Consider the following 12,527-nt stretch of genomic DNA (forward strand, 5'->3'; position numbering starts at 1 on the left):
CTACGGAGAGAAGATATTTTCTTCTTAGTTACACTCACACAGACATCATAACATTACTCTCAGTATTACTTAGATCGTGGCAGGGCATCAAATAAAATAGAAATTTGAAGATGATAATCCTTAATCGGAAACAAATGTTATTCAATTGATACACTGACAAATGCGTTTGGGTTTTTTGTTAATTGCATGGGGGAGTGAGTGCCTCTCACACAAACCAATGCACATGCACAGAGTGGGAGAGTCAGCTTACTCCTCCAAAAAAAACAGAAAAAAAACATCCCAAGACTGGAGCCGTGCACAGAGATGGTGTAACAATCTCACACTAGCCACGCTGCATCAACATATATTCATTTTCTTTGAGAAACAAAAATCTATCCCAATCGTGCTATCGGCTTCATCGTAAGATGAATAATCTCTCCGGATCTCTCGCAAAGGCAGTGCAGTAATTTTTGTTAGAGAACGGCCCACGGAAGCGGATATGACAGAGCAACCCTGGAGATATCTTCAGTCGGAAGCAGAACTTTCCCACCCGTTCTAATTGCTATTTATGTTTTTTACATTAAACGTTACTCCTGTCGATTCCAAACATTTGATATGGCATGTACACTAAACACGGGGAATGGCTTTAAAAGTTGTATAATCTCCTGTAGATGTAGATGCCACTGGTTTTTCATGTTTTGCAGTTGAACTTAGGCCTCTTGGTCCGAACAGGCAAAAGGACATACGGATCGGTATTTTGCATCTCTGAAAGTTCGTAAGTCGAATGTTCGTAAGTAGCAGAGTTTCTGTATTTTTATTTTACCAGATAAAGGCCCGCTGATCTATAGCTCTTTTAAAGAAGTAACCTGGCCACAAATGATAGCTCAACAAAGTTGCTTATCACGTAGAAAATCATAGCAGCCAAATGCTGTAAATGTGGAGGGAAAAACTGGAGGTCCCGGAGAAATATCCACGCGTCCACGAGGAGAACATGCAAACTCCAAATATACAGCAGCAGGCGTCAGGGTCAGGATCAAACCCACGACCTCCTGCATACCAGACGAGGTAGACATCATCTTGCCACCGTGGAGCCCCTTAGCTTAACTTGGTCCAATAATAATAATAGGATGAATAACAAAGAAAAATATATAACAGATTTTTTCAGATTTTTTTGTTAATTCAATACAGTAGTTAGTTACTTTAGTAAGTTTCTGCACAGTAATTGTACAAATATTAACACAACACAGATTACACGTCTTCAAGGTGGTGCTTTGCAGCTGTGATTTCTGCTGCCTCAGCTATTCTTCGGCCTGTTTTATTAGCTTTTTCTAGTTTACGAGTCGTGGCACTCACACGTGAATGTGTAGACCTGGGATGAGTTAAAAGGCATTTTTTACAGTTAAAGCAAGCTCCCAAAATAAAGAGGCAGTCGCTGATGCTTCTGGCTGGAAAACCTGATGCTGTTCATTTTACTTTGTGAGAGTTTCCTTTTGAATGTCCCATTAGATGAAAGTGTGTGTGGAATTCCATTCTTTGACAGGCTGTGGTTGTATACAGTATGTGAAGGTTGCATACTGGCCAAGTAGGCCCTGCCTTTCAGATGGTGCCGATATGGGCAGACAGACCCTCCTTGGTCCAACTTACATCTATAAAAATGACTCTGTGACTGATGTGTAGGGAGCACGTGCATGTGTGGGTGCACGTGTGAGTGCATGTATGCAAGTACGTGTGGGTGCATGTGCATGTGTGGGTGCATGTATGGGTGCACGTGTGAGTGCATGTATGCAAGTACGTGTGGGTGCATGTGCATGTGTAGGTGCATGTGTGGGTGCACGTGTGAGTGCATGTATGCAAGTACGTGTGGGTGCATGTGCATGTGTGGGTGCATGTATGGGTGCATGTGTGGGTGCATGTGTAGTGGTGTATTCACACGGACATTTTTAGCTTTTCTCCTGTGTCACTTTATTACCTCGCATCCCTTATGGATGATCCTCACACTAACACAACGGTCCCTTGCTCCGAACTCCCTCTCTCTAGACTCTGCTCGCCTGTCACTCTATACTCCGTTAGCCTGTCACTCAACACTCCGTTAGCCTGTCACTCTTGTCTCACACCTCCACCCTCGTCCTTGCCCCCTGCGGGGGATCAGCCAACACCACTGGGGAGGACGAGGTGTGGAGGACGAGGTCCCAGGCTTCTTCTCCCCGGCTCTTGTCCTATTCGTTCCTTCAGCTCCAACCAACAACCACCCCGTGTTGCTCCGCACACACACCTTATATCCCCCTCCTCATTAAGGGTTCCCAGTTACCCCCCATTCAGCTGGCACCTCAGCGACGCCTGCTGCACGTGCTCTCTCTCTCTCTCTTATCATCTCCATCTTCCGCCTCTCCGGCGTCTACCCCGTGTTCCCACGCTCGCACCTGCCCGTCCCCAAATGCACCCGCTTTATCACTGCTTCTCCCCCTAATTGCTCGCCACTCTCTGGCTGCTACTCCACGTCTTGACGCTTGCACCTGCTCGCCCTCAAATGCACCCGCTGTTTGACAACCCCGTGCGTTACGCCACTACACATGCAAGCACGTGTGGATGCGTGTGTGGGTGTATGTGTGAGTTAATGTGTGGGTGCATGTGTGGGTTCATGTGTGGGTTAATGTGTGGGTGCATGTGTGGGTTCATGGGTAGGTGCCTCTGTGGGTTCATGTGTGGGTCCATGTGTGGGTGCACGTGTGGGTTTATGCGCACAGCTAGTATCTGGGTGGTGCCAAATTGCTTATGCACGTCAGTTGATGGTGGGACACGTGTCGTTTTAGTTGGCGGTGCAGCCACCACCCCCACTTGCAATTTCTGAAATGCATGATATAGTTTGGTGTTTCACGTTATGTTTTGACAAGTCACTGTGCTGTAATCATAACAGTGTAAAAAGAAGTCTGTGTTTAGCAGCACTATTTAGCCACTGCACTTCCATAATTGTGCACGGTTCATTTCGGTTCGAGCTGTGATGTGAATTATAAAGGTGGAAAGGAATCGGTGGCAATGAAAGACAGACGAATTGTGATAAATTCCTATTCCGAGCATTTATTTTGTGGAAGCAGCCGCTTCATAAAAAGAGTTTCACTGGGACAAAGTGACAAAAGCTGTTTGCATTATTCTGTTTAAACCTTTGTATCGTACCTGGGTCTCTCGTCTGTTAGGTCTATGCAGAACATCTGTGTCTCAGATGGCAGAAATTCAATTGACATTGACTTGCACCTGCACTTTTGAAATGGAAGACAGAGGAAACGAGGTCAGTGCCTGTGGTCTGAAATGTGAAATTACTGCACTGTGCGTAAATCTAACAGACTAAATTGTTAAGATCATGTTTTACCATGTGGTCTAAACTGCTGCTCACAACTTCTTCATCCTGTAAAAAAGGATAATGTGTTTTTGGTTTAATTTCAAAACGACTTGTATTCAGTACATAAGCTGCTGTTTCACCCTTGTAACATATGCCTCCTTCACATGATGCCTCAGTCACGCTAAGAATCAGTTAAAACACTTTAGCTGTCTGAATTATAACAGTGTTGCCCCACACCAGCTGCAATGAATACCATAATGTCTATAATTCAACCACATGTTAGTTGGCACACACTCTCGTGTATTATGGAACATTTATTCTATCCAGCTAGTGCCACAGTGATGACAAAGCCATTGCACCTTCACATTCGTACGTCATGAGCCTTGTTTGCATATGCATGCTTGTACTATATATGGTACATGTGATGCACCTGACATTTTCTGCAGGGTGAATTCAGACACATTTTAAAGGGATCAGAATTGATATAATGAAGGGTGTATTTTTTTTTACCACAGATCCTATTTTATGTGGTATACATTTTATTGACCTCAGAGGGATGATAGACAAAGTGAAGGAGGTTTGGTGACTTTAGAATGCATTCACTAGTTATATCCAAAAGTTGAGATTTTATGTGCAGATTCTTAAATGTGTCTTTACACAGAGACCACACATCGTGAACAAATAATATATTGGGTAGTAGAAGTGGAAAAATGCTTATTCACTCTTTGACTGATATGCAATACGGGGTTATGACATGATCATGAGCACATACAAACTAGGCTTCAAGGCAAGTTGCACATCAATCACGGCTATGTTGTATGTGTTATACTGTACAATAACTAGCTGAGCTTGCTAGGATGACCAGAGCTGTATTCATATCAGGGAACTCTACATTGAGCATAGAACTGTCCAGGGATAGAACGTTGAGTATATTTGTTACGTCCCATATTAATAAAATAATAAAACCCGATACAACTCGATAACATGCAATTTGGATTTGTATCGCGTTTAAATGTAACTGCACCTCACGAGGTATTTTTTTTATTGTGCTTTTTTTCTGTTGCATATGGAATTAATGTTTTAATGGAATAATTGTTAGAAGTCGTTTGTTTAAATTGATACATCTAAAATTCGAGTCATCAAGCTTCAATAAGTAATACTGTAAGATGAGAACAATAATTAATTATTGTAATACTATATTCATAATATACCTTGGTGTCACATGCCTTGGCCTCAAGTAGGAGTGGAAGTGATGATGGCTGTGAAAGTGATTTGACCGCCCATTGTTCATAGTTGACTCTATCGCATTTTTTTGGCCAGTAAGAAGGAGTCACGACTTCCCCATTGAAAGTCACGGTCCGGAAACAACAGAAATGTCCTACTTCGGTCATGTAATGAGAAAGTGAAGGGCAGGAGAGAAAAAGGTCTGTGCTTTGGAATCTGAGAAGGCAGTCACAGAAGGGACAGACCGTGGTCGAGGTTGCTGGCGAAGAAGAACGTTACAGGTTCGACTCTTCCCCAACTACCAAGAGGCAGTGAGGGCTAGACGTAGAAGAGGGTGGAAGGTGCTGGGATCATGGATGGGTGTCCAGTGGGTCGTACTCGACCTGATTATGGTACAAGGTTACCAGGTGAAGCAATCGCTCAGCAGGCCACATTCCTCGTTGGTGAGACTCAGTGAATCTTGACTTAAAACTTTCGTTACAGTAGAAGTTCATTTTCTTGGGTCTTTCGGTAAAGTCACGTAGATAGGTTCAAAAATTACAGAAAACGGTCGTCTTTTTCCTGAAGACGAGTGCTTGCGTTGCGATCGAAAGTTGTAGTTTTCTGGTTTTTAAAATTATTTTCTTTGAACCTATCTACGCGACTTTACCGAAAGACCCAACAAAATGAGACTCAGTGAAGTTAAATCTGTGATGACCTTGTTTGTAACTGGGCGACGGTCATCAGGAAAGTCCACAGGCTTTTAAAACATAATTTGACATACTCCCTTGTCTACTTATTTGGTGAATTTAAAGGCGCATTAATTCCCATACAGAACAAATATCTATTTATTTTAAATACAATTTTAAAACATATTAACGCGTTAAATATATAGACAATACGTTTATATTTGCAAAATATTCTCAATATATGTGAAATTAATATATCATATTCAGGCCAAAATTTATTGAAAATGCTATCTTTTATCTTTTATTTTAAAAATATGTTTAAAAACATTAGTAATTCACTTTCTATGAATGGCTGTAAAAATAATCATCATGTATGTTTGCATATTTATGTAACATTTTCTTGAACTGAAATGTAGGCAAAATGTATCATGATATTATTTCAGCAATTTACTTTAAAATATTTTAGTTTCCCATAGGAGACTATCATAGGTTCATGACTTTCTGTTATAAAATGAGCCTTATATATGTAGTCGATGAATTACACTTCAGCGCTGACGTAACTTTTAAATTCATTTTGCCAGTAATTTATATATTTGACTGAAGGTGCAGTGGTCTGGATATAGCTATTTTGATGTTTATACATGTGTAGTGGGTTCTACGGAGGCATACACTTGAACTTGGAGGCAACGCGTTTATTAGACTACAACGGGGTAACTACATAACCAGGTCAGTCAGTAACACACTGCCTGACCCACGATGCCGAGCGTAAAGACCGAAGACTGAGGACCGAGGATCGAAGAGACGTAGCACCGACGGGTTTATTCCAGAAGACAGCCTCCATCGGCACTCGGGACCTCTCTTTTATGCCCCTGAGCGTGGCCTGACTCCGCCCTCAGCCACGCCCCCTTCTAGATCCTACTAGAAGGTTTTTGGCTATACATCACGTGTCCTTCTCGCCACCTTTTGGCCCCCCTCATTAAACTGTCCTGGTCACATGCCCTCTCGGGTTCACCTAGAATGTCACGTCCTCAACTGCCCTCTCCCTGACTGTCACCAGAACCATGCCCCCTAGGGCCCCCTTCCATGCCATACATACTCTGGTGCCAGAGAGAGGCTCTAACACGCACAGTTGCACTATTCTTTCAGTAGCTGGCGCTAAACGCCATAGTGACCCAATATACGTCACTATACATGTGCACAAAGAGTCCATTTGAAACCACAACATGGAAAGATGCCGCATATTTAAATCATAAAAGAGCCAGCGGTGGGTGCAGTGTAAGTGCGCTAGCAGTGCTAAGCATGCGTGAGCGTCCTATCACAGCGTATATCGGTCATTGTCACGAGGCTAAACCACACATGCATGAAATAATTACTTCTGTTCTTTAGGCAATGCATTATTTGAACTGCATGGCTTTGTATGTATAAATATATGTTGAACTTCTTTCGCACCATATTTAGCCAACCCGTGCTCATGTTATTTGTTAAAATAGTTCGCCTGGAAAATATCTCGAGATGGAACACCGTTGTTTGCAAAGGTGCCCAAGGTGTTAATTTTCAACAACAAGGACAAATACCATTTACCAATAAGTGGTGGGCGATCACTACGGCGCTTGTGCCAGGCTAGGTGCACCTTGAGGCCATGTGGAGTGTCGAAGACTCGTTGACAGGAGGTCACAATACAGACCAATGTGTTATTGGTTTTGGCTGCCCGGCCTCTGCTCGTTGTGAGCGTCGCACACATGCCCTCCGCTGTTGTTGGAGGGCGGCTGCCTCCAACTGCCCAGTAGCAGCGTCCTTCACGAGCCTCCTCCACAGAGACCAATCTTGACACCACTTGAACCGGTCATTCGCAAGTCCATTCAGCTTTACATCCTCTTGTACCACATCAGCCCTTTTTTGTTCTCTAGCCCAAGCCGTGTCCATTTAGCCCCTTCTCTCCGGCCAAACAGAAGCTGCTTGGGCATGCAGTTGCTTGGTATGTGGGCTACATGACCCAGCCAATGCAGCATCACTTTCGAGAAGAGCTCACTGATGAGACTGTCTAGATCTTTAAAGGATCCCACAAAATCCAGTCTGGTTAAACTCAAGATGGATCGTTGGCACGTATACAAACATATTAAATGTATAACTTTTACAGTAATTATTTATACAATTTAGCAATGTTTTAGCATTTGTCTGCCTTGTTTTTTGGAAATAGGAGTATTATAATCTAGATTTAATAGGAGTATTATAATGATACATAGGATGCATTCATATAACGGTACACAATGTCTTTGATAACAGTGGACGATTGTGGCTTCAAAGTTATTTTGAAATATATATTTTAATCCCAGACTGCTTTCAATAATATCCCTATGTATACATACTCTGAAGTTGTGTCCATTTGTATACCTCAAGAGTATAACCTCTATGCCAACTTGCATGAATTGGTATCGAATCAGAATTTGTATTTAGACTGGAGGGATCCTATGAGCTATGAAGCTCTTCATCACAGATGCCAAGTGTAGAGAGTTATGTATATATGACCTATGCACTAGTACATTCGGTGCAACGTGCCTTGTAGCATCATTCAAATGTTCGCATTTCACACCCTTGACAATTGGTCTCAGATGCCTAAAGAATAATTTCCAAAAGCCAGATGAACAATTACATTGCCTTTAACAATGTGCAGACATGTACAGGAAAACAATTGCAAACACATGTAGGGTTTATAACATATTTATCTGCTGAATGTTGTATATTATCTCACTTCTCATAGTCTCCAAAGAGACTAAATCATACGTTATCATTTTACGATGGCAAAGCAGTAACCATAACATATATCAACTATTCCTATCTAATTATATTTACTTATTTTAAGATACCTTGATGTGCTGCTTTGTAGACAACTCATGAATGTTTCAGCATTTATTTGCATACTTCGAGAAAATGGAAGGATTGTAATTATACATGGGCTGCATGCATATAACACCTATAAGCATTATGCCCATGAAAACAATTGACCATTTTTGTGAATGGAAAATGTAGGATTTTCATTTCTACTCATGATTTACCTGAGCAACGAGAGCAAGTTATGACAGATGTGTCCAGCAAAAAAACCGAGGTTTTCCTCTAAGTTGGAAACAATTACAACATTTGAGCGTGAGCTGTTTTTTATGTCCAACGTGCCGCAGATTAAATATGATAATCAGATTACCGTCAGAAACGGGTTCTTTATTTGCGCTGAGTAAAAACGATCAGCTCCATGCTGCGCTTGCATAATCAAAGACGCATATGTGTACAGATGGATGGCCATGGATGCATGTAACGCGAGCACGCATGCGCATATGCGTAACCATGATATGGCCGTAAGTGTACGCAACACGTAAGATCATTCCATACCATACCTGTAAACCCATACGGTTTACCTCTATTCTTAGACAGGGAAATTGAGTTTTCAGGTCCATACGGCATACAGCCGTTTCAATACGGGCTGAACATGTTTTGTCTATTTGTGCGTGTTTCTCCAATGTGATGGTACTTTATAGCATGAACGTTGATATTTATAAGGGCACGGGGTGACCAATTAGGTCTGAATTGGTTTGTAATAAGGTAGGCACTGATGAGGGGTTGACAGGTATGCCATATTCAGATTCAGACTCGATCGTGTTGTCTACAAGAGTACTGTAATGGCTGATTTTTGTCTTCTCGTAACCGCTGGGAATATATAGTTGTACCTAGCTCTGCGATCTTACATTTACTTGCAAATTTCATCTCTAGCCCCGCCCACTTACCCTTGGGTTGTACCCATCTCAAACGTATATAACCTTTGGCTGCAGTAGCTCTCTAGCTATATTTCTTCATGCCTTAGCAGTCCGCCTGCTGTATTTTTTCACCTGAAGACGATTGCTTGTGTTGCGATCGGCGCGCGGTGTAACGACATCGCGGACACCACAATGGTGTGGGTGTAACACCGGACCTAGAGGAGCTCGGTGAGCGCTGATTGATAGCGCTAGACGGCACCACGTTTGGCGTGCAGTGCCAGCCCTACAGGACAGGGTGTGGGAGTGCCGGCCGTAGGAATGAAGTTACTAAAGGCCATGGCACTCTGGTTGACCCGAGAAGACACGTGACCAGTTCAGTCTACAAAAGGGCCCCAAGTGGGGGCTAGGGGTGGTCACGTGGTTAGGGTCCAGATCCTGCTCGAGGATTCTGGAAGGTGGGCGTGGCCAAGGCGGAGCCGGCCACGCCGCAGAGAATATAAGCCGGGTCCCCCAGAGGGACCGGCGGTTATTGTTCACCCTGAAGAAACCTTCGTCTACACTCTACGTTCTCCGATCAACGAGTCTCCAACACATGGATCCAGACCCAAGCTGTTGGTCCCGGTCTGTAGTAGCAGTTACGTTGTAACTAGTGTAGTTAGCCTGGTGGTCACCACCATAGGTTGTTATTCTTTTAGGGGAAGTTACCCCTTTGTGTTGGAGTTAAATAAATGTGTTGCCTCCAAGTATACGTCTGTGACTCAGTTGAACCCACTACACATGCAAAGACATGCATGCTTTTCGCCATGCTCTCCATTTGTCTGAGGCTGCAGCAATTTTATGCGACCTTGTCGAAGTTGATTATTAACCTGGATGAGCCTATCTCTATTGAGCCTTCATGCACAGTTGATATTGACCTGGAATTTATTTCTAGTAATTAGATAAATTTCCACATTGCTTTATTTATTCTAATGATTAATGACAGGTATTCCTCATAATGAAATACTATGGTAAATATAGCCTGAGGGTGTTGGCTGATTGCTTTTTTATTGAGGGACTGTAAGGGCATTAGTTCACATTGCGGGTAAACAGATGGGACATTGTGACTAACACTGTCCGCTGTTGGCATGCTGGCCCCCAAAAGACGCGGACAGTTCAAAAGCTTTCTGCCAAATATGTGGCATTTCATAACAACCACGACGCTGTGCACAGGGAAGAGCAATAGCTTATAGACAAATCATATTTCTTCAGGTCAAACTAGTGATGGGCGATCACATTAGGTCAGCCTATTAAACTACGACTGAGCTGTGTTGCTCTTTTTCAGAAGTGATCGGGCCACAAAAAATATAGCTCAACGAATTGGCTCATTGTGTGGAAATGTATCGCAGCCAAATACTCTCAACGCACGTTGATTCTAATTGTGGAGAGATAAACCAGAGGACTCGGAGAAAAATCCACGCAACCATGGGGAGAACATGCAAACTCCAAATATACAGGCGTCAGGTTCTGGATAAAACCCACGACCTCCTGCATACCAGGCGAGGGAGATAACATCTTGCCACTGTGGCGAATCAGAGACATCGTGTACTCTTGACCCCATCACCGCTTGAACCCAATGCATGCACATCGACTGAATTTTTTGGAAGACTTTGCTGTTTTTTCCTGGATGTTTCTGTTGCGCGTAGTCACTTTAAGATGTTCTTTGTTCATGTTTGCACCCAAGTCAAGAGCCGCATGGCTCACAGCGCTATACCTAATAAATGAAACTGAAATGTGGTATTTTACCTTGCCATTAGTTTAGTGAGTTCATTGCATTTACGCTCCATTCCCTCTTTATAATCAGCAAATAAATAAATACGTGAACAAATATAAAAAAGCATGTTACGTAACAAAACATTCTAAAATTTAACGCTGCATCTCTTCTGTGTGATGTCAAAGTGGTTAATTAGTTTAATATTCATAAAAATAGATTTCTAGGATAATTGAAACAGCTTTGTTTGTGGCATTGAAAGGTAAATGCAGAATGTACGATTTAAAAAGAGATGATCTTTCTAATAGTGAGCTCTATTCTGGCTATAAATAACGTCCATAGATGCAGTGTGTATGTAAGATAAGACGACATATTTGCTAAAATAAAGAACAATAAAGTCTCTCGTGCCTTTTCGGGTTGTACTTCCAGCAAGTGGAGGGGAACGTTGCACACCTGGTGCAATAAAAATAAACTCCCAGCGAGTAGCCATTCCAGTTCAATATACACTTTTTACTGGTAGGAACCTCCTGGTTACACCAGCCCACAGGGGATTATTGTGTCCGTCCGTCCGTCGTGCAGGGAGGGGCTGGGTGGGGAAGGGGCTGGTCACCCCGTGGTGCCCTTATAAAACTCAACGTTTAACCTACTCACGCCGGCTTGTGCCCGCCTTTACAGTCGGGCATATTTGCGGAATTCACCACGCCGCCGTTGACCCTGGCCATTGACCGAGCAACCCAACGTCCCTACCAGCTCCCTCCGCAGGAATGTGTTGCAAGGGAGTCCTGGTCATATGTTGACATTGAGCTCTTGTCCACTTAAAGGTTGGCTGCTTGCTCTTGTCTGTCTGTCTGTGAGACGTTCTGCGCGGATTTGTCAATTTACTTGTGAAGGGACATGCTGCTCGTGAACATTTTTCTGGGCAAATTATTTTACGTCCGTTTAAATTATGCATTTTTGTTGTGCTGAATCACTTCTTGTTGTGGCGTTGTTTCTCTCTCTCTCTTAAATTAGCCCTGAAAAGCAACAGTGGTGACCGGATCAAGGATGCCTCGGGGACAAGCGACATGGTCCTACCCGAGGGTGAACTCCTTTTGCAGGTGGGTACACAGTGGCGATATAATAACTACTTTGCCTGGTCTACAGGAGGTCGTGGCTTCGATCCCGACTCTGACGCCTGCTGTATATTTGGAGTTTGCATGTTCTGTCTGTGGTCGCGTGGATTTTCCTCCCGGTCCTCCAGTTTTTTCCTCCACATTTAGAATCAACATGCGTTTAGAGTATTAGGCTGCTATAAATTTCCACATGATAAGCTGCTTCGTTGAGCTATCATTTGAAAAACCGCAATATACCTCAGTGGGCCTTACCTGGCAAAATAAAAATAGTTAATAGTATAAAATGAATGATGTTGGACATCATCATTATCATCATCATCACAATAATCGTCTTCATCATTATCATCATCACCAACATTGTTTTTAAGTAGCGCTCTAATTCTGTTCCTCAGTTGGGTCTCGCTGCATAGATTTTCACGGTTGTGCAGCGTACCTCTCCGATGTGTTTTCGGGTTGCACCGAGCGTGTTGTTCGGCATGGTGTCCGACGTTTCGCTCCACGTGCTGGAAGCTTTTTCATGAACTCGGTTCCACTTACTCTCTAGGTGATAGATTCAATATATTTTGTATGCATGTCATTACCTGTTCGCTATGTGTCTATCAATTCACAGCCAGGCCACTCTTGTTAGCAAGGTATTCTATCTCAAGGGTTTTTTCAGACGAAATGAAATGTTAAAAAACTACCGTAAGAAAGTGTACTGGTAGCTTCTGTAAAAGCAAA

General features: G+C 43.0%; 1 protein-coding gene across 3 annotated transcripts in view; it reads left to right on the plus strand.

Annotated features, from left to right (window-relative positions):
* Positions 1 to 12,527, plus strand: part of LOC144940036 (aryl hydrocarbon receptor-like) — a 93,081-nt gene that overhangs the window by 48,438 nt on the left and 32,116 nt on the right. For 2 of the 3 annotated variants that reach the window (XM_078866748.1, XM_078866749.1), the window contains exon 3: positions 11,707 to 11,792. In XM_078866748.1, the coding sequence (XP_078722874.1) occupies positions 11,707 to 11,792 (86 nt within the window). Of the gene's footprint in view, positions 1 to 3,221; positions 3,263 to 11,706; positions 11,793 to 12,527 lie in introns of those variants that run through there. The other variant, XM_078866750.1, reaches the window with a different exon arrangement.

The sequence above is a fragment of the Lampetra fluviatilis genome, chromosome 2, assembly GCF_964198595.1.
Source record: "Lampetra fluviatilis chromosome 2, kcLamFluv1.1, whole genome shotgun sequence".
Taxonomy (NCBI): domain Eukaryota; kingdom Metazoa; phylum Chordata; class Hyperoartia; order Petromyzontiformes; family Petromyzontidae; genus Lampetra; species Lampetra fluviatilis.